At 43.1% G+C, this 26,687-nt stretch overlaps 1 protein-coding gene across 1 annotated transcript in view; it reads left to right on the top strand.

The window, feature by feature from the left end:
* Positions 1 to 4,300: 4,300 nt before the first annotated feature.
* The window catches only part of PAK5 (p21 (RAC1) activated kinase 5), a 43,550-nt gene continuing 21,163 nt past the window's right edge, over positions 4,301 to 26,687 (top strand). The window contains exon 1 of the mRNA XM_010218160.2: positions 4,301 to 4,545. Coding sequence (XP_010216462.2) covers positions 4,318 to 4,545 — 228 coding nt within the window. The 5' untranslated portion in view covers positions 4,301 to 4,317. The remainder of the gene's footprint in view (positions 4,546 to 26,687) is intronic.

Here is a 26,687-nt window from a genome sequence, read left to right as displayed (position 1 = left end):
AATAGAACTGGCTTGCTCATGACTATGTTGGATGCTGTCAGGAATAATTAGGTTAACCATAAGCACTCCGACATGGAGAGGAATAGCAGAGATGGTCGTGCCTCACAGGCAGCCTTGTGCAGCTCCCTTGCAGTCACTTTCCTCCCTTTACCTCTACTAAATGGAAGTGATTGCCAGGCCCTCGGCTGGATGTTTGCCTGTTGTCAAGAACTAATGCTGTGCTCTGCCGCAACAGCAAAAGGCTTGCACTTTTGTGTGACAGAACATTAAGGGGCACCTGAGTTAACTTCTTTGGTAATAGGAGGCATTTTGGTTTGGGTATAGGAGGCATTTTGTGCTCTTGATGGAAATTTTGTCACGTTGGCCTTGCACATGTTATCTCCAGCATTGTGGGTGATTGGGGAAGTCAGTCATCTTTGTCTTCAGCAGTTGGCATGTAGTTACCTCTTATTCCCCAAATGACTTTTTATGGACGTTGGAGAGCTTTCTCACTTATTTGCTCATCCAGAATGTCTTCTATTCCGTCACCTGGTTAAATGAGTATCAGAAAGGGTATGACAAAAAGAATAAACCATCCCTTCTTTTTTGAGCTTGTGTTAAGACTATGTACATTGAATTATTCCAATATGGGCACACAGCTTTTGCCTGGACATCAGGCATTATTTTGTACTGGTGCAAACATGCTTGGGATTTCATAGTCATGGAAACAGAGTGCTGCAGATTATCTGTTGAGTTTTTGGGAGTTGCAGCTGTAACCCTTCTTCTGAAAACCTGTGCTGTGGGGTGGTATCCATGCACCAGCAGAGACTGCTTGTTGCCCAGGATCAGTGTGTGTATAGAGCATACGCAGCTGCAGTCTCAGCTTTAATTGTCACTTAACCTTCTGTTCACAAACCCCAACTTGAGCATAACATAAATCCAGCAAAATGTTTGCTTTCAGCAAAATAAAAACATATGTATGTGTGATATTATAACATGTTGTATCTATGCCTACAGTTGCACAGAATGCTTCAGGGTTTGAGTGAAGTCAGGGAAATGAAATATCCTTAGAATTATTGTATATATTAATTAAAGTAATTTAAAGAAACCGTGGAAAGGGGAAATCAGAGTTGCTTTTCAGTGAAATGGAGAGACCCTGCTGGCAGGTGAAGTATAAAGGCAGTACGCGGCATTTATTATTCATATCCTTCAGAGCTGGCTGGGTTTCCTCGGCCACTGGTCACAGCCAGGAGGCCCAGAGAAGCTGTTCTCCAGCCACAGCATGTCACTTGTGTCTTCAGCACATGGCTCAGTTGGGTCCATGTAGGGGAGTGAGTCCGTCCCTCGTGATGTGATGTGCTGGTACCTCCATCTCCCCAATTCACAGCTGATTTAAGCATGAGCTGCAGTCTGAAGGGAAGGCAAGTCCCATTTGCCCATACTTCAAACACATCTCCCTGTTATGATAGTGTGGCCTTGGCATCGGAATCAAGACCAAAATATTCTCCTGAGAAAGTAAAAGTGCTGCCCGCTGAGAGCTACCACTGGGCCAGATTTCACATTTACTTCTAGCTGCAATAGTATTTAACAAAAGAGAGCACTTTAACAAAAAGCAATTTGAAACCAAGAGAGAGTAATGCCTTGTTGGATTAATTTTTTTGTGTATTAAAATAAAATGGTGATGATGCTGTATTGCAGCTTATGTGGTTTCATCTAGTGTCTTTTGGGGCTCTGCAGGGCTTTAAGCCTCCAATAGTTGCAATAAGGCCTACATGCTGTTTTGAAACCATGCAAATATCAGCATTGATTATATAAAGAAGTACATTTCTAGAACTGATGCTTTAAAATGTGACTCCAATACACCTTATAGATTCACATCCTAGAAGGTAAATGAAATCAATCCGCTCCTATTGATCTGAAGCTGGCTGTGAGTTGTGGAGCCCAGCTGATGAATGTCAAGTGCCAGCTACTAACAAAACTGTAGGCTGCTTCTGTTCAAGTCTTATGAACACTCTTTGAACTGAGACCACAGCTGAAATCTTTGGCTTAGTCTGGAAACACTTCTGCTCCTGTAATTGGGGTCCTGGTCTCTTAGAGGCTGTCGGAGAGCAGATACAGGCTGGTGGCAGCAGGCTGGTTGAGTACGAATGAAACCTGAGGTACTGATGTGCTGTTGAAAAAGAGGAAGGAGGTAGCGTAGAAACTGGGCAGAGCTTGGACATGGGTAACAAACCCAGAGAGGTTTAAAAGATAAGACCTGTGAAGAAAGACCAGCACAGGCAGGTCTGCTCTGCCCAAAGAAACACACCCACGGGGGGCAGCTGTCTGCAAATAAATAATGTGAAGTTATTAAGCAGTCAAGGATCAACTTCCAAATAATGGAAGTTAACTTTAAATAAACTGATGAATGGAAGGAGAATGGAATAAATATCTGATCTTTATCCCTCTCTTATGCAGAAATGTGACCTTCTTTTCTTCACTGCGGTTTTCGTCTCCAACAGTTGCACCTCCAGAATCAAAAAAAGTTAGATGGGCATCTTTACAGCAAAGTGTCTCTTGTGATATACATCCGTTTTATAGAACTGCTGGCCTCCCTGCCCAGCTGTTTCAGTCAGATGTTTCTGTTCTTGCTGCTTTAGGACTTACTAAGTCTGACTTGAAATGATGATGAGATAAAGATAGAGGGCTATTTTAAGACAACAGAAAACAAAATGACAGGATTTTTCCGGAACAGGAAAGTATTTCATGGAAAACCGTAGGACTTTTCTCTTTCTACAAGAGTCCAGGAATTTATCCTTTCCTTAGACAGCAGGTTTCTGGAGTACTTAGGAAATACAAATTCTGAGGTTGCCTGGACAAAAATCATCAGGCTCTATTTTGCTGCCTCCACATTTAAGGGGTAATGTAAATGGCAGACGTATTGGCTATTTCATATACTGAGTCCTTCAAATACAAACCTACACTCAGCTAAGCCCTCAGCTGTTAGGGCTGGTGCCGGGCTGTGGTCCTGATTGTAAAAGCTTCTGAATTTGCAACACAACAAGTAGTTTCTGGAGGATTTTCTTCACTAGAGATAGCTATGGTTAAGCCATCCTAGGATGCTAATAGTAGGTTGGGAATAAGTTGAGTAGGTTAAGCAATCTCCGCTAGTATATAGTAACTAACAGGGTCAACCAGAAAAAAAATAGGTGAGACAGTGACAGCGCTCTGAAGGATAGCATCACGGGGTGGCTAGATCCAACTAGACATCTGCCGGCGGGACGTAAGCTGGGAAGGGCACACAGGTCTCGAGGGGCTCACCAACGTGCACATGTTGGTGTGTTCCAGCAGTCAGTGGTGGAACTTCCTGCACAAGGACGAGACAAGCTCCCCCAGGGGCTACTCCTACCACCTTTCAAGGTGAGCAGGGTTGTTGCTATAACTGAAGCCATCTGGATTTGCTAGCCATGAGCTAGCAAGATGCACCTGCCAAAGGGCATAAAACCAGGTGCTTTGCATGCAGCTGATTCTCCCTCTGCCCTAGCAATGCTGTTGCACTTCATGCTTTGTTGGGAGAGGCAGCTCTGACTAGCTGTTGGTACTCAAAGCATGACTCACTTCTCACAGCAAATCATTTTTCTCCAAAAGACAAGTTGCACCATGTCAGCATGATTATTGTATGAGCTGATGCCATAGGTCAGCAGAACCATTTACAAAAAAACGGATGAAAGTACTTAGGACAGGAGAGAATTAGATCCAAGCTCTGTGTGCATTTTGTTTCACTTAGATGGTATATTAGTAAATCCTCCTTTCATTTCTGCAAGGTGGAAACCTAAATATGAATATGTAAGCACTAGATTCTCAGCTGGGTTGAATTGTCTTTGCACCAAGATCTGGTGTATAGTTTTAAATTGCAAGTTCTTTGTGCGTTTGCTCTCCCACCGTGTTCAGATGTGGGTAATCTGGCTCTTGTCCCTAAGCAGAACTGTATGTTGCTACAGCAGGTACAGACTATGAACTTGGTGGACTATATCCTGCAGCATGAGCAGGTCAGCACACAGCTGAGTGTAGAAAGTAGGATCTAGGACCTTTTCTTGGAGGAGGTAGCATTTCCTTATCTTTTTAAGGTAATATGAGTGTGTATATAATAGAGATCAGGTTAGTTAAAATCTCAGGTCCTGTGATAGGAGGTCAGACGAGTGCTTTCCTGGCATAGACCTCCAAGAGAGTGTTTGTGGAGTAAAGTTCATGCAAGCGTTAGGTGAGTGGTGTATGCCGAAATAATCAATAGAGCAGAGAGACTGGCTACAGAGGGAAACAAAGCTGAAAGATTTTATTTCCTTTTTTTCCTGTTTCCTCATGACTTCTCCAGGTTTTTCCACCATGTTCGGAAAAAAAAAGAAAAGGCTCGAAATTTCCGGCCCTTCCAACTTTGAGCATCGAGTTCACACGGGGTTCGATCACCGAGAGCAGAAGTTCACTGGACTACCTCAGCAGTGGCACAGCTTGCTGGCAGACACGGCGAACCGGCCCAAGCCCATGGTGGACCCCTCATGTATCACTCCCATCCAGCTCGCTCCTATGAAGGTACTGTGCAGAGTCTTTGCTTTTTGTCGCCTTTGAATTTCCTAGGGCAGCATTAAGTGCCTTTGGTTTTGTAAGGGAAATACTTCTGTGCCCTCCAAAGTGAAGGGAAGGTTGTGCTTGATTGCTGTACGTGACAACAGATGGGTGGATGGTCATTTCTGGCTGGAGGCCCCATGATGCTTTTATCATGTGGCCCAGGCAAAGCAGCTCATATGGTTATAAGCCTCAGAGTCTGGGCCACTGATTGCCACACGGTTTCCCCGGTTCCGTTTGTGCCTGAGTCTTGGATAGAGCTGCAAGTCCAAATATTTAATACTGGGATTGAAAGGAAAAACTAACTGTTATATTTATAAAACCTCTAAAAATGTCCCAAAAGAGTATGCGTCACGGTGTCAGGGCTGGTAAGGGCCGTGCCTTGGTGTGTTCTCGGGCTATAGAAGAAAAGCCCCAAGTCCCCGTGGAGGCCTAGGACAATACTCTTCTGCAGTATAAAGCTCTGTGATAATTATTTTAAGAATGATGCTTTAGGCAAAGGCATTTTGGAGCAAGGGAGGGAGAGAAAAGTACATTGAGGGAAATAAAAAGTAAAAAGAGAATGGCTATAGCAACTCTAATAAGAGCCTGGCCTTGAGAACAGGATCAGGGAAGATGAGTTAGTGGGATGAGAACAGGTCAGTCTATTAAAGCTGCTTGTTGCCTACACGTACAATGTGTTGGGAGAGGTAGAAGCTGGCTAGACTGATGGGCTCAAGTGGTGGCACCCCATGATTCAACATCCATCAGCAGCCACTGATGAGCAGAGCACCCGCAACAGTAGTGGGGCAGCATCATTAGTACCTTCATCAGTAACAAGAGATAGAGTGCACCTTCAGTGACCTTGTGCACGCTGCTAATATGTTGACAAATAGTAGAACAAGAGGAAATGGCCACAGGTTCTGGTGTAATTCAGATTGGACACCTGAAAATAAATAAAAAAGCATCATAAGGCTGCTAGAACATTGTCAGAACAGGTACCAGTGCCGCTGTGGGGTCCCCATCCTTGGAGGTTCAAGATTCAGCTGGACAAATTTGACCAGATTTAGTGTTAATGGTAGTCCTGCTCCAAACAGGAGGCTGGACTAGCTGGCATCCAGGGTTCCCTTCCCAGCAATGTTTCTATGACTTTACATCAAATGTCCCAGTGGAGCTCATTCATACTTTGCCTCTCGCTGTCATTAAACTGAAAAATAAATTTAGGATTGCAAATTCGTGTGGATTTTCTTTTCCAGCAAGGGAAAATAAGATAATCTTGAGTGCACATACCCTGTATTTATATTCGATAAATGCTCTTTGCTAAATCTGCATTTGCTGCTTCCTCCTGAAGAATACTTGTCATTTACTGATCAGGATTTCCAGGCATTGCTACAAGATGAGGAAAACAAGAGAGAAGTCTTGATTTTTTTGCTGTGGTAGAATATTTTACTTTATAATAGATGCCCAGGATAATGATAGGAAAAAAGAGGCAAACCATTGCCTACTAGCAGAGAGAGCGAGTCTATTCCACAGCCCTTTTTAGCACCAAAATATCCCTGGGTATTTTGACGTGAGTGAATAAAGATGTTTTAAAGATGAAAAACTCATTTTATTATCTCATGGCAGTACTGTCTCTTTTCTGCAATTCTGAAGCCATAAATCTCTAAGCGTAAAATGCTTTAAAATATATTAGCTTTATCAACACCCCTTAGGCAATATAAATCTGTGTCTAAGCCTACAAATGTACATATGCATATCCTGGTTCGTGTGTATCTTCGTAGCGAAGCAGTCTGCTCAGAGCGTGGGGAGCATCGAGCCCTCAGTGAGTAAGTAAGTGGGCATTTCAAGGCAGAAAAAAATCACTGTCAGTTCTTCCTAAGAAACCGTGCGGCCTTGCTAGGCTGTCTGTGTATCCTAAACAGTCGTTTTAATGAGGATGCATCTGGCTCGGTGTTTTAGGTGGGATTGGGGGTGTGCTTCAGAACACAGGCTCTGCCCGTGCCTCAGTGCTCACACCCTGTTGTGTTCCCCAACGTGGCAGCTCGTGCAAGCCCTTTCCGCACAGGGACCTGCAGGAGGGTCAGAATGGACAAACAATGTGCCTTTTGAAGCAGCTTAATGGCATTCCAGCTAATTCCAGGTGTAGTTAAACGAGAAAATGGGATTAAGACCGCAGGATTTGGAGAGTTGTGCCTTCACCCTCCAGTTACTTTCTCTGTCTAAAACTCAATTATAACCTATTGAAATAGGCCTCCATTATAATGCTGGGGGGAAAAAAAGCTAGTTTTAATACTAGCTAGTTTTAATGCACCTATATTCTGTAATTCTGACTGTAATCTGAAAACTTGCTTTTAACTTTGTAAGAAATCGTTATAGTGTGTATTCATTAAAAACTAACCTGCCTTGTTTTGATATATCTTAAGTTACGGAGTTAAACGAGGTTGTGGCCACCTTAAAACTGAAAGCAATGAAAAAGTAATTCAGGATAAACACTTCATCCAGATTAATTTTTGCAGGTGTGCACATGCATTTAACCTTTAGCTCTGCTAGAAAGTAACTTAGGTGCTTAGGATCTTATAATTTTGGTGAGAAACAAAGATTTAAAATGCCCTTGCAGTTGGTGATGATAGAAATCTTAAGACTCCAAGCTCATGATGGTCTTTACCTTTTTTATTGTTATTTTCCACACAGCAGTTAATACAGTTTAATTAACACACTTGTAAATGTGCTGAGGTGTAGCAGAAACAGGTTCATAATTAAGTGAGTTCTGACTCACCGTATTAAGTCAGCCTGAGGCATTAGTGTGGAGATAGTCCATATAGTTCTTTTGGGTCCTGTGGCAGCTCTGTGCTTTGCAGTTCTGGGTTTCTAAACTTGCTTTGTTTTTAATTATTTAGTCAATAGCAAAACTGTGGTGCTTCACTGCTTCACGCTGGTGGTTTCTCCTTTGAGGCTAAGCAGTTGTGCAGGTTCTGGAGTCAAGGTTAATAGAGTATTTTATTGGATTTGGGGACAGAATTGACTCTCTCTGCTTTGGGCTTCATCCAAAGCCTAAGGAGAGGAAGGGAAAGACTGAGGAAGACCCTGGGGTGTCCCGTCCGTCAGGGAGGCTCATTGTGCTGCCTCTGCCTTCCAGAGACCGGAGGGTTGTGGCCCGTTCGCATGGGGGTGGCACCGCAGCAGCATGGTGATGATATCAGAGTTTGCATGCAAACCTGACCTGACAATTCCTGCATTTCAAACTCAAGGAAAGGCAGTAATGGAATTCCCATCCCCAGAGTGGATGACCTGGGTACCAGTGAAGTTTTGTGTATCTCAGATTCTAACATGAGTCAGTAAAACATGGCAGAAAATAGCATGAAGAGTAGAAAGTGACAGTGCTGTCTTGATAGGCTTCTGGTGGGGAGAGAGGTGGTTTTGAAAAAGGCTGTGTTTCTCCACTGAAAACTTTTCTGCATGAAAAATGTGAATCACCCCTGCCTTCCTGTACTCCAGATAGATTTCATGAACTCTCAGGACCTAGTTTTAGTCCTCAGTCCACTTGCATCAGCCCTTTTTATTTATCCTCTGTGGACCTGGGATTTATTTTTTGTGTGTTTGTCTTCATCGTCCAATATAGTTTGGACTCTCCTCCATTATAAGAAAGAACAAATTATTCCACAGCGGTCAATCCATTGCCATCATGTTGTACAATTTGTTGCCACCTTTTGATTTTGAAAGGCCTCAGAATCAATAACTAAGCAAACAAGTGGTAATTAGGCAGCAAATCCTGTCACTTCTTCATAATTTCTCTACTCTGCACGAAGTATTAAAAACAAAAAACAAACACCAGAACCCCACACATGTTGATTTTTCTTAAGAGCACAGCATTGACTTTGTAAAGATGCTTCACTAAGATATTTGTGAATGTTCACTCACGTCGGTTGAAGCAGGACAACACTGAATCCGTTAAAACATCCCTCCTTGTGTTTCCTGGTGCCACTAACGCAAAGCAGGAGATATGTGGCCTTATTCTGGTATTGTATCTGTTTATATCTCTAACCAAAGGTGAGATCTAGTGTTTGCGTTGTATCAGGCAATATTTGTATTTCTGTTTTGCTTGCCTTAATGCAGCTTCCCTTATATTTCCTCCCCTTTTCCTTATGTTCTCTTAGCACATACTTGGAGGCTAATTCTTCTGGACCTTCCCCCTTCAAGAATATCACGTTCTTTGAGGAACACATTGCAGGATCTTTGTCACTGCTGTGTGATTGTGAATTGCCAGGCTTTTCTCCGTGGTGGCCGGTGACAGGATGAGGGGTAACGGGTGCAAGTTGAAACACAGGATGTTCCACCTCCATATGAGGAAGAACTTCCTTACTGGGAGGGTGACAGAGCCCTGGAACAGGCTGCTCCAAGAGGCTGTGGAGTCTCCTTCTCTGGAGATCTTCCAGACCCACCTGGATGCCACCCTGTGCGAAGTGCTCTAGGCGTCCGGGCTGGAGCAGGAGGGGTTGGGCTAGATGATCTCTAGAGGTCCCTTCCAACCTCAACCATTCTGTGATTCTGTAAGCTGATGAAGAAAAAATGCCATGTGTCCTGCTCCCATGAGTACAGTTGTGATAAAGCCCTTTGTGGTCCTGCAATGTAATCTTTTGCATTTCCTGATTTCACTGCCTCATGGTGTCTCACATAAAAGTCTTGGGAATAGCCAAGACGTGGCAATGCAGCTGGGTTATTCAGCTGTTCTGGAGGTGATGGGCGGCCAGCAAAGGCACGGCAAGATCATGGGCTTGGCGTGGGTGCTGTGTTGCTGGCGAAGGGGAAGTGACTGTTCTGTGCCATGCTGGGTTGAGCCACGTTGAAACTGGAGAGAGCAAGGGCTGTGGATCCGTTCACCAAAATACCCTTGGCTGCCCATGGTGACAGTGGCCTCTGTCCTGTGCTGGGGTCGGTCGTTCACGTGGGGCTGTGTCATGTGTGAGCTTTCCTGGTCAGAGTTTCTGAATGGGACTGACCACGGTGTCACTGACCTGTCTCCCATCCTCGTGTTTCAAAGGCCTAATCTGTGTCATTTTTCTGTGGTTTTAGTTTTCTCTGCTGCTGTCTCTCAAACATTCACCCCAAAGCTCCCACGCAGGAGTGTCCAATACACATGATCTGTGCTGTGATTCCAGGGGCCTAATTTGAGTTTTAAACACTAAAATCAAGAGGCCCAGTTCCAGGAGGCTACTCCAGAGCTTACCCGTGTTCATTCTGAACAGAAATCAAATGGCAAAGGAAGATTATGTCAGTGTCTGCTCTTCATGCCTATCTTGTCTCTCATTTCCATTCCTTTGAATGCTGCCGCTCTATTTCTCTCCACAGACGCCTGGTGCTTTCCCCTTCTGCTCTTTCCAGGCTGTCCCTGGGGTGGGCTCCCATCCTCCAAGGATGCTCCTGAGCCGAGTACCAGCTCCACTGCCTTCGCACAGGACTTGGGAAGCTGCTGACATCTCGTGGGCCGTCTTTGCAACCGCATGTTTAATAATTCATGCTGAACAACTGGCGCTTGGCATTTATAGACTTTGAAAGGGCACTTTGGCTAAAACCTCTGACCTTCCCCACTTGCTGCTCTGCGTCCTTCAGACGAGGAAAGGCAAGGGAGAACAGGCAAAGGCAAGTGTGCGGCGTGGGCGGCCCAGTGGGAGCACCCATGCCTGCAGCGTGGCTTAGCTTGGCCACGCTAAGCCAAGGGAGCTGTGGAGGGGGCAGAGGTGCTCAGCAGAAGGGCCAGAGCCCACAGGTTGCGCAGAGGAACTCAGAAGTGGCAGGGAAAGGCAGTGGTTGAGCAGTGGGACAGGGGCCCACAGAGGCTGCACAACCTCTGCCCTTGGAGATGCCAAAACCTGATGGACAAGCAAGGCTCTGATCAAACCAGCCTGTCCTTGAAGTTATCTCTGCTTTGAGTGGGAGTTGGGACTAGATGACCTCCAGAGGTCCCTCCCAACGTAGATTTTTCTAACCTGCTTCTTTCTTACCTTCTAGTAAGCCTAGGCTTATTTGCAGCTGCACTCTGGCTGTACACTGGTCGTTAAACTGGGATGTATTTGATGCTACATAGTGCCAGGGCAACCCACTGTAATGTAGTTTAGAAGCTTTTTCTTACTCGAGGATAATGCTTCAGGCTGGAGGGCTGTTTGATTTGGCATATTTTAAATGTCAGTACAACTTTGCTTCATCTCTGTGCTCCCATTGCTCTCTTTCTGTACAGATATAATACAAATATGCCACCTAGTGTCAATGAATGTGTTTTACACAGACATTATCTTGGCGTGAGAAGAGCCAAGTCTGCAATTTCATGTGGTCTTGCAGGAAGTCGATCACTATCCAAATATAAATCAGCCTCGGTATGAATAAATGTGAGAAATTCACAGTTCAAAGTTTCATTTTATGCCACTAGATTAATATGTTCTCATATGTACTGTGTTGTTTAGCGGGGCCTTTCACTCTTATTTTGAATAGTGTAATTTGAAAAAATTGCAGCTTTTTACATAATGTGCATTAGAAGAATATTGCTTGTACTTATAAAGATTAGTTCCACAAGAGAGAATGTACCTGACCAATAGAATAGGAAGAAAGTTTTAGATGAGTGGTTCGTTTTATGGAACGTGCAATTTCAATGTAGGTAGTTTTAAGTGGAAGAAAATATGTTTCTGAAGATCAAAAAAGCTTTGTTTCAGCTATTTTTTTGGGGGCAAATCCTCCCCCGTAGGTGCTTTCAGCCACCTGGTGTATTCCCAGTTCTTCACAGCATCTGAGTTTATGACCTCCTGAACACTGAGGTTCCTGATTAACTAACTATTCAACCTGGCATGAAATTGTTTTTCTAGAGCCTGGTTTGGACAAGGAAACAGAAACGTTATTACTTCAGATTGATTCAAAGCACAAAGTGTTCCTGTTTTTCAATTCAACTAATGAACCAGAAAATCAATTATTCACATAGCTTTTCTATTTGTCCCTTACCAGAAACCCCTCATGTTCAGCCCTGTGGTGAGGGTCTGTTGCAGTTGATTCGTAGACACCAACATGTCTGCAGGGTTCATAAGGAGCACATGGAAACACAGGCATTGCCCATTCGAAAAATTCTCCTACCTACCATGCAAAATAAATATTGCAAGGAGCAAAAAAAGTTTTTTTTTCTCCTATTTTTCTATTTGTGTTCTTTTAACAGACTCAAAAGGCAGCAGCAGTAGCACCCTGCTTGCTTGAAATGTGGTTTTCATTTTCCAAGACAGACTACCAGGCTTTAGAGCTTAAGAAACATTTTGTAAGTTGGCATGTAAAAGATATGAATCTTGGTATCAGAGTTTCAGAAATGAAGTACGATCCTCTGGGAGCATACGGTCAGTGCTAAAGCCCCAGATCCTTCCTCATAGTCCCTTCTGGTAGCATCGTATAACTTAAAAGAAGGCAGGGATGAAATAGCATGTGGATGTGAGCAAACCCCTACACATCAGTGCTGAGCACAAGGTGGCAGCAAAAAATCTTCGGAAATTCACCCGCCTGCACGTCAGGGGCTTAGCGGGCAGCACGGGTGAGGAGAAACCTGCCTGGACAAGATGATGAAATTTGTTCAAGATGGGGCTGGTTTACCTGTAGAGACTTTTAAATATATTTTCTGTTGAACCGTTGTTTCCACAGGACAAATTGCAAGGATGCAAAATACAAGGGCATGTCAGGTGCAGATGTTTGAAGGGAGAGAAATGAGCAAAGGAGAAATATTCGGGATGAGAACTTTTCCTTCTTAATTGCAAAGGTCATATCCAATAGGCTTTAGTTAGCTGTTGGAGTTGCACAGCTAAAAGAATAGCAAGAGATTATGAATTGTACTGAAATAAACAGTTTTGTAGTCTGAACAAAACAACTATTGCTGTCTGTGGCGTAATTTGTGTTTAATAAATCCTTTAGAGCACAGAATAAACGTTCAGCGAAAACGCTCACTAGTCAAATGCTCACAGTTCAAAAAGCCCCGGATTTAACCTGTTCCCTTTAAGTGTTTGCCTCCGCATGAAGCCACGCTTTCTTACTAGGATTGGAACATATTGGCAGAGAAAACTGGCTTGAACGTGTCCACCTTCATGTGCCAGCTGGGAGAAGCATCAGCGCGGGCACAGGGACCTGCTGCCGCAAAAGCGCTGAGGAGGAGGAGAAGGGGGTTCTCCATGGCTCTCACCCTGAGCATCCCATGCTGCCGGCGAGCCCATTTCCTTAATTTCTACTTCTTTTGCTGCCCTAAGTGGCATAGGATGGGGAAGCAGCAGCAGTTTGTGGCGCTTTTTTCAGACAGATGGAATAATTTATTAGGAGTGTCAGGGCCAATCTACTGCTGGGAACGGGATGCAGTTGGAGGTGGTGCGGTCCAGCAAATCAAATCAAATCACAATTACCCTACAAATGTCGTAGCAGTTTCTTGCAAATGAGATCATTTTATTGTCCCATGTATCATTGCTGCAAGTTACTCTAATGCAGACAATTCTCTGAAATCTTCCAGTTCTTTTTGGTTCCCTAGAGATGATGTCCAATAAGGAGTTTGATTTGCAGTTTTCCTTTACAAGACTGAGTAAATTAAATATGAGCTCAGAAAATTCTTCCCATCTTTCCTATTGCCTATCTTGTAAGTTAGACCTAACTGCTTAGATTTCTGCACAGGGGCTCTTTCTGCTAAATGTCCATGTTTTTGATTGGCAGTCATTCCATGATGGTTAGAACCATTTCATACATCATTCTTACTGCTAACTCTTCTTATTTAAAAACAGTCGTTAACTGTTTTGAAAATGAGAAGTTGTATTTCTTTGGAAGAAAAGAAAATGCTGCTATTTGCAGTGCCAGATTCTGTTAATACAGAATCTGAAATTCTATGAAGTCAGAGAATTTGCTCCATTTTTGCTGTTGTTTTAATCCTGAATAGCCTGGGCTCTGATTGCAGTGGCCGTCTCGAGCCTGAGCTCTGTCTCCTGGGAATTGAGCGCCATCGATCTGCGCCATCCAGGCTCCGCAGCTGTCGGGACCACGGCTTCCCGTTCCGCTTGCTGCGCGTGCCTGATGACTTGTGAAGTGGGGATGTAATTCACAATGCGGTTTTATGGCTTTTGGAGCACAGGAAGCTTCCCCAACCGGCCTCCGTACGTTGTAAAACAGGAACGTTGAGTTTGTGTTCAAACTCTTGACATCTGTAAAAACTACTTCACTGTGGTAAATTGCATAAAAAAGGAATATAGCTTAAATTATTTCTTACAACTTACCAGACTCGAAGAGTCCTCATTGTAATTAAGACCAGGAAGATGATCACAGCTGCAGCACCTAAAGCGCCTGGCTTAGGAGCCTCTGCCATCAAAACCAGCTCCCTGCTGCCAAAGCGGTTAGACAAAAGCAGCTATTGCCATAGCGTAAAATATTGTCACACTGGAACTCACTGACGGATTTTGGAGGGTTCAGTCGAACCGCAGCCAAAAACCTTTCCCTGAGAAGAAGAGTCGGATCGTTAATTGGGGTGACGCTCTGTCAGCCTCGCATCTGTTAACGCGTGTGTTTAGGGCAGAGTGGGGAGCTCGTCCGGGGAAGCATCACCTGGATGGGAAGTTTTACCCTGCACGTCCCCCTTTTATAGACTGGGTGAGCTATTCTTTAATTGTGGGGGCAGCAGGCAGCACCCTAGTACCCAGAACCAATTGTGTATAAACGTAGAATACTGATGTTGTGATAGAGAAGTAATGTCTAAATAGATTTTACTTTAGATCCAGTTAGATTTAAGTGCCTGATTCATGTTCCTGGATGCTTGATTCTGTCACTAACAAAGTTTGGTGCCATTTTCTACTATGCAAACATTTATCCTAAGTTCAAAGCAATGGACAGCTTAGTCGGCACTGTTGAATATGTGCCATTTAACACTTGTTCTGAAGTGCAATTTTGCAATACATTTTGCTTTAGATGCCTCTGACCAGAAACTGCTTTCATCTGTGAATCCCATGATTCACACTTTGGGATTGCTGGCCCGTGTGTTGTATCCAAGTCCCTGCAGATCACGTCAAGTGGGCTCTGCTGGAGCAAGAGAGCACCTCAGCGAGGCGGTGTCAGCAGCATCCAAATCCTACAACTAAAGCCAAAAACCTCTTGGCAGCTTTTGTGCACAGTTCCTTGCAGATTTCCTCTGGAGATGCACTTGGGTTTGTCACGCTTTTAATACCCTGCGGGATCACCGTTCCTAGGCATTTGAGGAGCACTTGAAATGTCAGCGTTGAAAATGTCTTCCCCAGCAACTGCAAAAGGTGTGCTGGCATGAAACTGTGTTGACAAATTCTGTGCCTTTCAGTGAAAACAAAACAAAATATTTAAAAACAGTCAGTATAGCAAGGAATAAAGTGTGCCTAGCACAAACCTACGCGCACTAATTACAGGTAATGTCATAGACTTAAAGACACTGCAGGGACGCGCATCTCCCTTTAGGATTTTACATCTGCTGATGATGCAAAAAGAGCAGAATTTGGCTTGGAACAACGACGTCATGAGTTTGAGTCTGCTTCTGTCTTAGCCTTACAAGACTGCAAAGCACAGTTGTGTTTCTTGGAGTTCTATCATCTCTTCTCGAGACCAGAAAGTTTCTTGAGAAAATGGATGTTTGAAGTTTGGGGGCTTTTAACTACTTACGAATTCCACATGGGTCAAAGACTGTGAGGTGCCTCTGCATGGCACTGAGAGACACTGTCAGTGCTTTGATCAGACCATAAGTTGTAGGATCACAGCTGTAACACCAACAGTAAGGAGATTTAAAGCATAAGGATAGGACCATATTCGCAATAAATCCTTTTGAAATTTCTTTACATCTTCCTTGGGGGAAAAAAAGCAAAGGCATATTGCCTTAGCGTGGAGATACCAGCAGATTTTAAAGTACTGAAGAGGTGGAGAAACAGGATGCCCAGGTTCTCTTAGTTTTATATAGCAGAGATGAGGAACCGAATTATTTATTTATTTATTTATTTCAAAAAATACTGGTTTGACCAAATATGAAATCTTTATATTGATGGTCAAATTTTATCCAAAATGTGGCCAGAAAACTAGTCTGTGAAATGTTTTCATGTGTTTTTTTGGCTTAGCTGTTCTACTCTTAATGCTACTGAAATGAATTACGTTAGTCTTACAAAAATGGAGTGTTATTGAGGGGGCACTTTAGCTTCCTACACTTAATTTTTTTTAGGAGTTTCATCTTGTGGGACATTTTGCCCTCTTGTTCCATCCTGGAATAAAAAAAAAAAAAAGATGTGTCAAAAGTCCTGTGAAATTGAAGTTCTGAATTTTTGAAACTCTGTTCTCTGTTTTTCTCCATGTGGAATGGTTATCAGTAATACATACCCTAATTTGCTCTTGTGATAAAACTTTTAAATCATATTTCACTCTGTCGTGTGTCTAAGATACCTGTGTATACATATTATATATCAAATCACATATACTTGAAGTATTATAAGTACAGCCAGAATAATTATTTTTGACATTTAATAGTTTTCTAATAACATTTCAAATTATATATAATGACCATGTTTATGTATTTTAAATCAGAAAGAAGGAAAAGTTACTACAAGGTAAATATTTGAGTGGAATTTTAAAACTGAATGTTTTGTTGAAGTTACTGTATTTTAAAATGTCAGAGGAACTACCAGTGAATGTGATTATAATGAAGTGTTGCTCTTGTTGTTATGGCAACTGACTTACAAAACTTCTGGGAAGGCTGACAAATTACACAGTGCAGTTTTGGTTAGTCGTCTTTTGAGTTTTCCATCATTTTACTTTCTTAAGATTTTTGAACAACTGGCAGTAACATTGCTGTTAAGAATATCATTCTTGTCTCAAATTTAAGATATACATTTATCTTGATCTACAAACTAATACATACTTTTCAGTCAGAGTAAATTTCATTTCAACATTATTAATTCTTTCAATAATTAAACTGTCACCCTTGCTGAAACCCCTGCATTGTGTCCAGCTTCCCCAGCCAGCTCAGTCCCTTTCGAGGGGTCCCACCAAAAGGGACTGCAGAGTTCAGCCTGGGCTCATTCTTGCTTTTTGTGATCTACCCCTTGCAAAGTGAAGAGGAAGTATTTTTCTTTGCAAGGTTTATGGATGCATAGGAGGAGGTCTCTTGAACAGAAGACTATCTCTAGTATCTGTTCTTCCTCAAAGGGAGGAATTTTGAGATAATTTCTTTTTGCCTTAGTCTGTAGTTTTCTATTTATTATATGTGTGATGAAATAAATAGCAAAGGCCAAGCAGAGCGGAGCAAGGCTCTGCTTTGCCTCTACTCTGATGAAATTAGTAGAGAGACAAGGGTCTAATATCACAGTGATACAGTGGTGTGACGAGGCTGCAAAGGCTGAACATGATGGTCCTCCAAAGTCAGGGTCTCTGGTACAATGGTAAGGAGAGTGAAGTAATCTCGGAGACGTCATGCCGAAATGGTGAATCAATCTCTACAAAGGATTTTTTAATTGACACAACTTGTAGTGACCTTTCTTGCCATAGAAAATACAGCAACGTGTCATTACAGGTATCAATTGCCCTTTCAGTCGTAAAAAAAAAATTCATGCGCTCTGCCACTATTAGCGTCTGTCATGAGTTGAGTAACATGTCAAGTGATAGTAGGTGGACAGAGAAAAAGCTGTTTTTTACATCCAGTGGTGTTGAGTCAGATCTCAGTGATGAGCCCATCACAGAAAGGGCATTCGAGCAGCTCTGTGGGGAAGGATCTGAGCGTCATGGTGGATGACAAGTTGACCATGAGGGAGCAGTGTGCCCTTGTGGCCAAGAAGGCCAATGGGATCCTGGGGTGCATTAAGAAGAGCGTCTCCAGCAGGTCGAAGGAGGGGATCCTGCCCCTCTACTCAGCCCTGGTGAGGCCGCATCTGGAGTACTGTGTCCAGTTCTGGGCTCCACAGTACAAGAGGGATGTGGAGCTGCTGGAGAGAGTCCAGCGCAGGGCCACAAGGATGATCAGGGGCCTGAAACATCTGCCCTATGAGGAGAGGCTGAGGGAGCTGGGCCTGTTCAGCCTGGAGAAGAGAAGGCTGAGAGGGGATCTGATCAGTGTCTAGAAGTACCTCAAGGGAGGCAGTGAGGAGGATGGTGCTGGCCTCTTTTCACTGGTGGCCACCGACAGAACTAGAGGTAATGGCCACAAACTGAAGCACCAAAAGTTCCACATGAACTTAAGGAAAAATTTCTTAACAGTGAGGGTGACAGGGCACTGGAACAGGCTGCCCAGAGAGGTTGTGGGATCTCCTTCTCTGGAGATCTTCAAAACCTGCTTGGATGCAGTCCTGTGCCACGTGCTCTAGGTGACCCTACATGTGCAGGGGGGTTGGACTAAATGATTTCTAGACGTCCCTTCCAACTGTAACGATTCTGTAATTCTATGATTCACTGCAGCATTGGTGACCAAGCAATGGCCTGTGTCTGGATGCCACTGCCCTCCCAGCTAGTAAAAAGCCCAGAGGTGGACTTTGCTGAGGTTTAATTTGGGTTTGTTTGGTTTTTTTGGTTCTTCTTTGTTTAGGGAAGGTGCTATCTGAGGGTTGTCCCACAATGGGAATTTGTAGATCTGCTCAGAGCACAGGAACTAGAGCAGTACGTTGAAGCAAAGGGAAGTAAATTGAGAGGAGGAGGAGCGAATCTTGTAGGGATAAGATTTCCTGAGTTCCCGTCTTTCTTTATAGGTGAGGTAGGACCAGCAGCAGGGTGGTCCCCGCAGCAGATTGCAAAGGATGGCAAATTGTTGTAAGATCCATTGGCTTCAGCTGTAAGGGCTGACTTCTTCAAAGGCATCTTGGTGCCTAAAGATGTAGCCTGACACTCTGTGGGACTTAAAGAAGCAAGTAGAATAGTTTGGGACTCTTCTGTCTGGATGAGTCGCGATGAAGGCTTGGAAGCAAATGGACCTAAGGCAGATAAGGTACTGTTATATACCAGGCGTAGGTTGAACGGTGGATCCTGTTGCCAAAGGAGGTTGTGGCATCAGACAATCAAAAAAGGATTAGACAAATTCATAATAAGCAGACACTAAAAGGAACAGGGAGAGATGTGCCAGTTGTCAAAACATTAAATCAGACTTAAAGGCAGCAAATACATAAGCAGTGTGAAAATTAAATAATTTTTTTCTTTGCATCCAATATGTGTGTAACCTCCAGAACTCCTTGCCATGAGAGCAATTTATGGGATACCAAAAAGGAATATTTTTTTTGTGGGGAGAATGAGAATATATATCATTGGGAAGAAATCCTTAAAAACAGAAAAGATACTGACTCTGGACCTTTCTAGGTGTAAACCAAACTTTAAATTACAGGCTTTAGGAAGAAATGTTCTCATATACATCCCTAGTCATGGTATATTCCTTGTGACTAACTCTGAGTAATAGCCGCGTTGTAGACAGGCTGTAGATCAAACACAGAATAGGTCCAGTAGGACACTACTAGACTGTGCAGTGATAAATCTTGCTTCTTCCCTTCCAGCACACTTTCTAGACATAGATCTGATTAGTTGCTGTGGCAAAACACATGTTCCCAGGATAATACTGTGTGTCACAAGCTCACTAAACTTCACATATAGTTTAATGATTTTTATTGCCATTGGAAAATGAGGCGTTCAGCTAGGGCAGATCTCTGGTGCCTGCACATCCATCCATCTAGCCGTATCTGCTCCATGCCTGTCTAGGGTGGGAGCCGCCTGCTCAAATGCATCACTTGTTTTTGACTTGGACAATTCACCCAAGTGGACCAAGGGGGACTTGGAGGGTACCAAGAGATACAGTGGAGACTTGAGAGCTTGTATTTCCTCATGGATAACAGGCTGGACAAAGCTATGTGCAAGAAGTTTGAACGGCTGGACCTTGCCCTAGGGGCTAAAGCAGTGATAGCCAAAGGGAGAGTTTGTGGAGTGGCTGGTGATGAGGTGTGAGGTCTGCATGCTAGGTGGAACCATAAGGAATGGGTGACCACCAGGCTGAAGATGTAGAAGATAAGTTGAGTTCCTTAGCCTGAAAATGTGGATAAATCAGTCAGGCTTGTCCCTTAAAGGGAGCTTGTCCTCACGGCCTAATTCCCTGTGACAGACACTGTAAAAATCACAACTCCTAATCTGGGAATTTAGACTTCAGAGAGGAGTGATGTATGAGCGAGTTGCCCAAGAGAGTTCCTCCATCATTACATGGGAGAAAATGCTGGGGAAAGAGATGCAACTTAAGTCACTAAACATAATCCTTAGTTTACTCTATAAATTCGTTTTGTTCGGAAAACAGACAGGTGTTCTGTGCTACCTAATATCTAAGACTGACACAGAAGCTCACCTTTTGCAGATAGCAATGCAGCGTTGCTTCCATCCTTCTGCGGTGAGCGCAGGCCTCACAAATCTGCGTGGCGTTAGGTGGGCTAAAGCAGGCATGGATATATAGGGTCACAGCCCTGTCCCCCATCTCTTTTGGCATGTTTCCTGACATTTCGAATTTGTGCAAGGGCATTCTCAGTTCTGCAGTCCCACAGCCTCTCCTGCCTAGGACAAGCAACCAAATGTGGGCCCCAACAGCTCTTATGCCTGGAGCTGACAGCATAAAACTCTGTTAACTCCAGGAAGAGCTAGGGCTTGCTTTCTGAACTGATAACAAGCACAATTTCTTCCTCCAAGGTCTTCAAATATGCTCACACTGAGGAGTAATGTGTAGTATTGTGAACAGTTTCCAATACTTCACATGCCTGGTCCATTGTTTATACTGACATTATTTTTAATGGCTTTGCACTGTATCCCTTTTCCTAAGAAAATTTGATTTTCAGATATCTGTAGATTGGGCTTTTGTTTTATGTATAGTAAAAGCGGAGGATGAGCCAGAAACAAAACCAGAATTTAGATTGGCTGTTTATGAGATGACATTTCCTAAAAGGACATTTGTTTGCTTTGCACGTCATATATTTTAAATCCACGCAGACCTCTGAAAAGAGAGTTCTGGAAGGACAAAAGAGGATATATTCTTAATGAGTGCATAAAGCATAGTAGCTTTAAAGACAATAAACGCAAGGTCATATTAGGGCAAAACAGTTAATTACCCACTTCATTATTGTCAAGGTTAATACAGTATTTGAGAGCAGAAGCTGTTTTTCATCTCCTTTTGGAAACAAGGCAAGACAGCTGTTCTTAAAGACAGATCCATTATAGCTTATCACTGCAGGACAGACCACTAAAGAAACGCCGTGAAATATGTCTACTGTCACTGGGATCCAGAACGAACGCCAAACCTGTCCACAAAGCAATGGAAATGAAATGGAAGCTGCGGCTTCAGAGTACCGCACTTTAATTCATATAGTTTGGTTTTCATTGATTTTAATGTACGACAGTAGTGGTAGCATAAAATTCCCTGGCACTCCTTAATCTATTGTAGTATTGATCTGCCCTAAATTGCTCAATGTTTTGCATTGAAAAATGTTCTTTAATAAACATTGGATATCGACTATAACAAATCCCTTGTGGAACCTAGTTAAACAAAGTTGTACATACCATAGGTTTTGATTTCTGTTGTTCATGCATGTCTGGTTATTGTACAAGTTTCCATTAGATGATCTCAGCAGATAGAAACAAAGCCTTCATAAAGCTTAGCAAATCAGGCTTTGTTTTTTTGTTGTTATCTGTCCATTTTATCTGTAGCAACATTAGAAATTATTTTGATTGAAAAGATGAGTAGTAGAAAAAAACATATTTTCTACATAAATATACATGAGGGAAAATAATCTTCCCTCTTTATATGGAAATATGAGTTGCTCTTTTTAGTTTATAAAGCATATAGGCTGAAGATTGCAAATATGAGTCATTAGTTACTCTCTAATTACTGGTAAAACTGTGTTTGCATAACTTCTGATGTAGCCTGCTTGTTACCATTACTTCTTCTTGGGACAAGTTAGTGTATCCAACTTAACTTTTTTTTCTGTAGAAACATCCTCTTTGGTTTATTTTTTTTTAATTTTCAATACACTGTGCATATTCTTACAGAGTAATTACTTTTATTGTTCTTAAAGAATAATACCTGCATTTTTAGGCTTAAATTGTGCTGAATTAACTCTGCCCATAGAGATGGCAGAGTCCTTTAGACTTATATATAAACATCCTAAGTTCTCCAAATAGCAAAATGTTGGGAATATACAGTATTTCACTGCATCGCATGTAAATTACTTTCTAACTTATCTGCTGTGTGGACATAAGAACAATGCTAGATGTTTCCTTTAAAAAAATTGTTGCTCCTTAAAATATGCTCTATCAGGCTGTCTGATGAATCTCTCCAAGATCTATTTCTTTCCATTTGAGAAAAGTGCTAAATTTAAAAGCAAAACAAACAAAAAAAAGCACTGACAGTTTTGTGGAAAGCGTTTGCTATCTTGAAATAATAATTTCTTTATTCTTTTTACACTAAATTATTTTTGCATACTGATTTAAGATAGTAATTTCAGTGACATGTCTTCTATGTCAGTAGTGGCTGTGCTTCGCTTACATGGTTGCAGACTGCAGACAGATACTCATGGTATTTTAGTTTAGACTTGCAGCAAGCTTGTGGGATAGGTAAGTTTTATCTTGCCTTTTCTTTTAAAGATTAAGTAGTGCCAGTAATGAGGCCCTGGAATTAAATAATTAAATAAACTATTCAGTTGTTAAGACAGTGGTTAAGACATGGTTGGTGTCTGGACCAAGCAGCCTTCTTCTAAACAAATTCTGGTCTTACAAATGAAAGAGATTGAGGTTCAAGAGCTTTTAAAGTCTTAATTCTCCTTAATTTCATCAGTCTGGGTAAGAAGGCACTGCAGGCACAAAGCTAATTAAGAATGCTTCATTCGATTGGTTTTTCAATGGCAAATGCTCCTTTTAGAAAACTGAAATTTCCTACAAGGCAATTTTCCTGTTTGTGAGGAAGAAAAAAAACCCTCTTTTTTAATCCACATAATCAAAATGGTTTCTCCCAGGCAGGCGCCTCTCTGCAGAAAATTCCTGTTGTTATTGATGATTTCCCTAAAACATAAACACATTTATGTTTGTTTTTCTGAAATGCCTTAGATTTGTGTCTTCTGGTTCCCTTGAGGAGGAGCTGATTGATGTCCCGACCTTGCAGCAGAACCATGCCTTTCCCTTCAGATGCACACGTGGATACCTGCGTGTGCTTATTCTAGCCCAAACGCTCTCGGCATCCCAGTTTCCAATGGCTGCTTCAGCAGAACATCTGTTGGAAGGAGAGGAGGGACAAGTGCTCTTTTCTGCTCTTTCCTAAGAGCTCCCCGAGGCCCCTCCTGCTCCGAGACCCTTTTGTGCCTGCACAATGCCCATTACTTCAGGAAGCTTCTCCTTTGTGAAGGATGGCCCCAGAGAGATGATTAAATTGGCATTTTACTCCCTGGCATGCCTTTACACAGGAGAAGTGGGACGGCAGTTGGGTATTTCAATCTTGTATTCAATTATAAGCATTTCATTGTCAAATGTGCTAGTTTATTATGTGATAATTAAATATGAATGATCACACAGTCATCCTGCCAAAGAGAGTCTGTAGCTTAACGCAACCAATTCCTCTCATCCTCCTGAATGACTTCAAAGTCAAAAGGAGTGATCTATTTTCTACCTTTTCTACCTTTTTTTTTTTTTCTTTCCCTTGTCCTATTGTTTTGGTATCACCAGCTTCAAAATAGCAAACCAGGCAGGTAATTATGGACATAAATCAGCACGAGGATCAATGGGAGGTCAGGATTGCTTTGCTTTGAGCCCGGCTTACTGAGCTGTGTCCCTGAATAATGGAGAAGTACATTGCTGTTAATTTTGTGGAGATTCAGCAAAGCAACAGCTGCAGTGAGGAAGAAAGGCAGCCACTGCAGAAGCCAAAACAGGCCTTTCTTTGTCAAGGCTCCTGACAAAAAAATGAGAGTGCCTTCAGGATTTAGCACAAATATGGGAGTATTTCCTAGTAATGCAGTGGGCCCTTTTTGGAGGCCCATTTATATTCGTCGCCTGCCTCTGCTGGAAATACCTGTTTCTTTTTCAGACATACTGCCTGGTGGAGCTGGGGCACATTTTTGCGAAGAGTGCTTCCTAAATGGTGATTTCAGCATATGTGTGTGTTTTCACATGTGCATCTTTGTTGACCCAGAGTTGTCAGTCACGTCCCAGGTTTTCGGCAGGAACGGCCGGGCTGCCTCGCTGGACATGGTGAGGGCCTGTCCAGCAGTGCACGGCTGCCCCTTCCTGGGCCAGGCACCAGCACTGAGCAGGGGTTTGAGCAGCCACAACGTGCTGATGCCTGGAACGTGTGTTCCCCTTCCTGCCCATCTGTTTGCATGATACTTGGCCAAGGTGGGTAAAGTTACAGCTTTTCTTTTGTAGGTATTTGGTGGGATTTGGTAGTTAAAACATCAGAAATCCCAGCTAGGCTGAGAAGGCTCAAGCCTGTGTGTGAGGCATCTTGAGATGCTTCATCTCAAGAGAGGACTGAGCATCTCCCAGCCCAGGACTGTTGGGGCCAAGGCCATTTTTTCAGCTTCTCCTGCCAGCTTGTGAGGGCAATGCAGAGTCAGGTCTGGATTTGAAATGTTTGAGAATTAGGAGCCAGCAATTTCAGAGCTTGCAGAGTACATCAAGCCGCAGGCTGGGAATTTTGGTGCAGTGCAACCAGCTTGTTGTTTGGGAAAATGCAGTGTTATTTGGTGTGTAAAAGAGGTGGACAGTCTTCACTGCCCTCGAGCTTCTCAGCAACTCCCAGAGCCCTTGGCCAATGTGGAGATGCAGAGGAAAAGCAGGGGCAGGCAGGGTGCAAATGGAGGTGGACAGGGACACAGAGAGAAGGGCCATCAGGCAGCAGGGCTCAGGAGCCGGGAGGGTGACTCGGTCGCGCCGTGAGGAAGAGCTGAAGTGTGTGTGAGACCGGGAGTGCAAAGGCAACGTTAGGGTTTGCCTGCCAAACCCTTCCTTGACCTGTACGTCGTGTGACACTGTGTCACAGCAAGCGACAGATCAGAGCTCTGCACCAAAAGTGTGTAATGCTCAACTCCGTTTATGTGCAGAAGAAACTCCAAGAAACTGAGCCGTAGCTCCAGTAATAAATCTCCTGGCTAAAAGGCAAATACTTCAATCAGACCAAACACAGAATGATTAAAAAGCCTAAATAACACTGTGTTTGCCTCTCTGGACATCGGTATATTCTCTGCTTCAGTGTCATCTTCCTGGAGGAGCACCTTTTGAGTGGTGACCTGATCAAAGCAGTCATCACGTAGATGTTGATTTGTTCCTGAAACACGTTTCCGAATGTCCACGGTGTTCCCAATGTGGAAATGGCTATTCCACAGTCCCAGCATGACTGACTTACAAAGTCCCTTATTTTGTCATTCCCATGCTGCATTTGTCAGCTCTTCAGGATAACTATTTTGTGCACAGACTCGACAGATCAAAAATAAAGGCAGGTCCTGCTGCTTTCAAGCTGAGTGGTACCTTCTTCCTTTTGCAGTCCCCTTTGTTCGCAGAGGGAGCCTGCTTGTTCCCGAGTGTCCTCGGGCTGCCTGGAGCTTGGCACAGGCTGGTAGGGGTAAATGTGGAGCCATGTCCCCTGCTCACTGTTTCCTGACAGGTTCTCCTTGAGAAGTAGAGGCAAAACTGCCCGTTGTGCCTCTTGACTAGATGCAAAATGTTATCCTGTTTGTATATTACAGCCCCATGTCTGTGAACTGGTTAGTTGGAGCACTTGGAAAAGGACTGAAGGCCCCTCTTCGGAAGTCCCTATGCCATCTGGGAGCCTGTGTATCCTCAGATGTCAACGAGGTTTATATTCCTCTCTGACACAGGGGCCGCTGAAAATTTTAACCACTATGTTCTTTAGGTTTTCCACGGATGGTGCTACACATCACCCTTCTTGCACTGGACACCATATCCCAGGAAGGAGATCCTCTCATGTCTCCGAAACCTCAGGGATGCAGCAACCTGCTGTAGTGCTTAAGTCATTCTCATAGTGAGAGAAGTGGCCCCAAAGTACCTGAATCTGCTTAAAAACTAGGCAAGTGAAATTGTAACCTCAGATATCTAGCTGCAGTGAATCAGCAAAGCAAATGTGCTTCACTCGAGCCATGCTGATTTATGGCCCTAGCCCTTAATCTGTACATCTTATTCTTACAGGGTGTTTATAAACACGAAGCAGCACTCAGTGGAAGTCAACTGCTGAAAAATGGATGTAATCGCATGTTACAATCTTTAGATGATACTAGCTAAAAAAGTCAATCTTGCAAGGACGAGAGCAGAAATCGAGCATTGCTCACTCCACATCCTGCCAGGAGGACCAGTTTTGGACAGAAATGAGTAGGGATGAACTGAGGATGTGAGGTAGTAAAGGAGCTCATGGTATTCTGCACTCCTAAACCCTTCTTCATCTAGAGGTGTGACATCTGAGGAGGACAAAGTATTTGATGACTTTATAGTATTAGGATACAAGCAGGGTCCCACAGCTGCCACCACCTGGCCCCAGTGATGTGGATGTCCCAAAGCCGTGGTTGTGTATGGTGGGTTGCTGGATGCTGGGTATGTCAGGAAAGAGATGCTGGTAGGTATTACTCTTCCCCTCTCCCCCAGCTGTCTGTAATCTTAAATTAACTACAAAACAATTCTTCATGGTAATTCTGTTACTTGTGAACATACTGTTTTGTAAAAACAAACAAACAGCAAAAAACAGCACCTGATAATCTGTATGCTGCTTTCCAAAACTGATTTTCTTTGAGCTTATCCATGCTCTTTAAAGCAGATTCAGCCTCCCAGCTTCACTTGGTGTAGACAAGTGAATAATAGCAAATTTAATCATACCGAGTCTTTAAAAAACAACCAGTGATTTTAGATGCCTCTGTTTTTGACTGCTGAACACCCACCTCTTTAATCAGACTTTTCGAAAGTGTCTGGAGGGTGCATGCCAAAGCTTGTGGTGTACATAAAATTTAACCCATTCTTGTTTCCTTATGTCATCTTGCCATTCTGTAAGTATTTCTTGAGATTTTCTTTTTCTTGGCAATAAATAATTGTTAGGTATATGATTGGGAAATATAATACATCACTACATATATTTCTAGGTGAATCATTGTGTT

Source organism: Tinamus guttatus, unplaced genomic scaffold (assembly GCF_059628265.1).
Source record: "Tinamus guttatus ecotype Peru unplaced genomic scaffold, ASM5962826v1 Tinamus_guttatus_pri_ptg000403l, whole genome shotgun sequence".
Lineage (NCBI taxonomy): Eukaryota > Metazoa > Chordata > Aves > Tinamiformes > Tinamidae > Tinamus > Tinamus guttatus.
The sequence above is the reverse complement of the archived record's forward strand: the minus strand, read 5'-3'. Positions and strand labels throughout refer to the sequence as shown.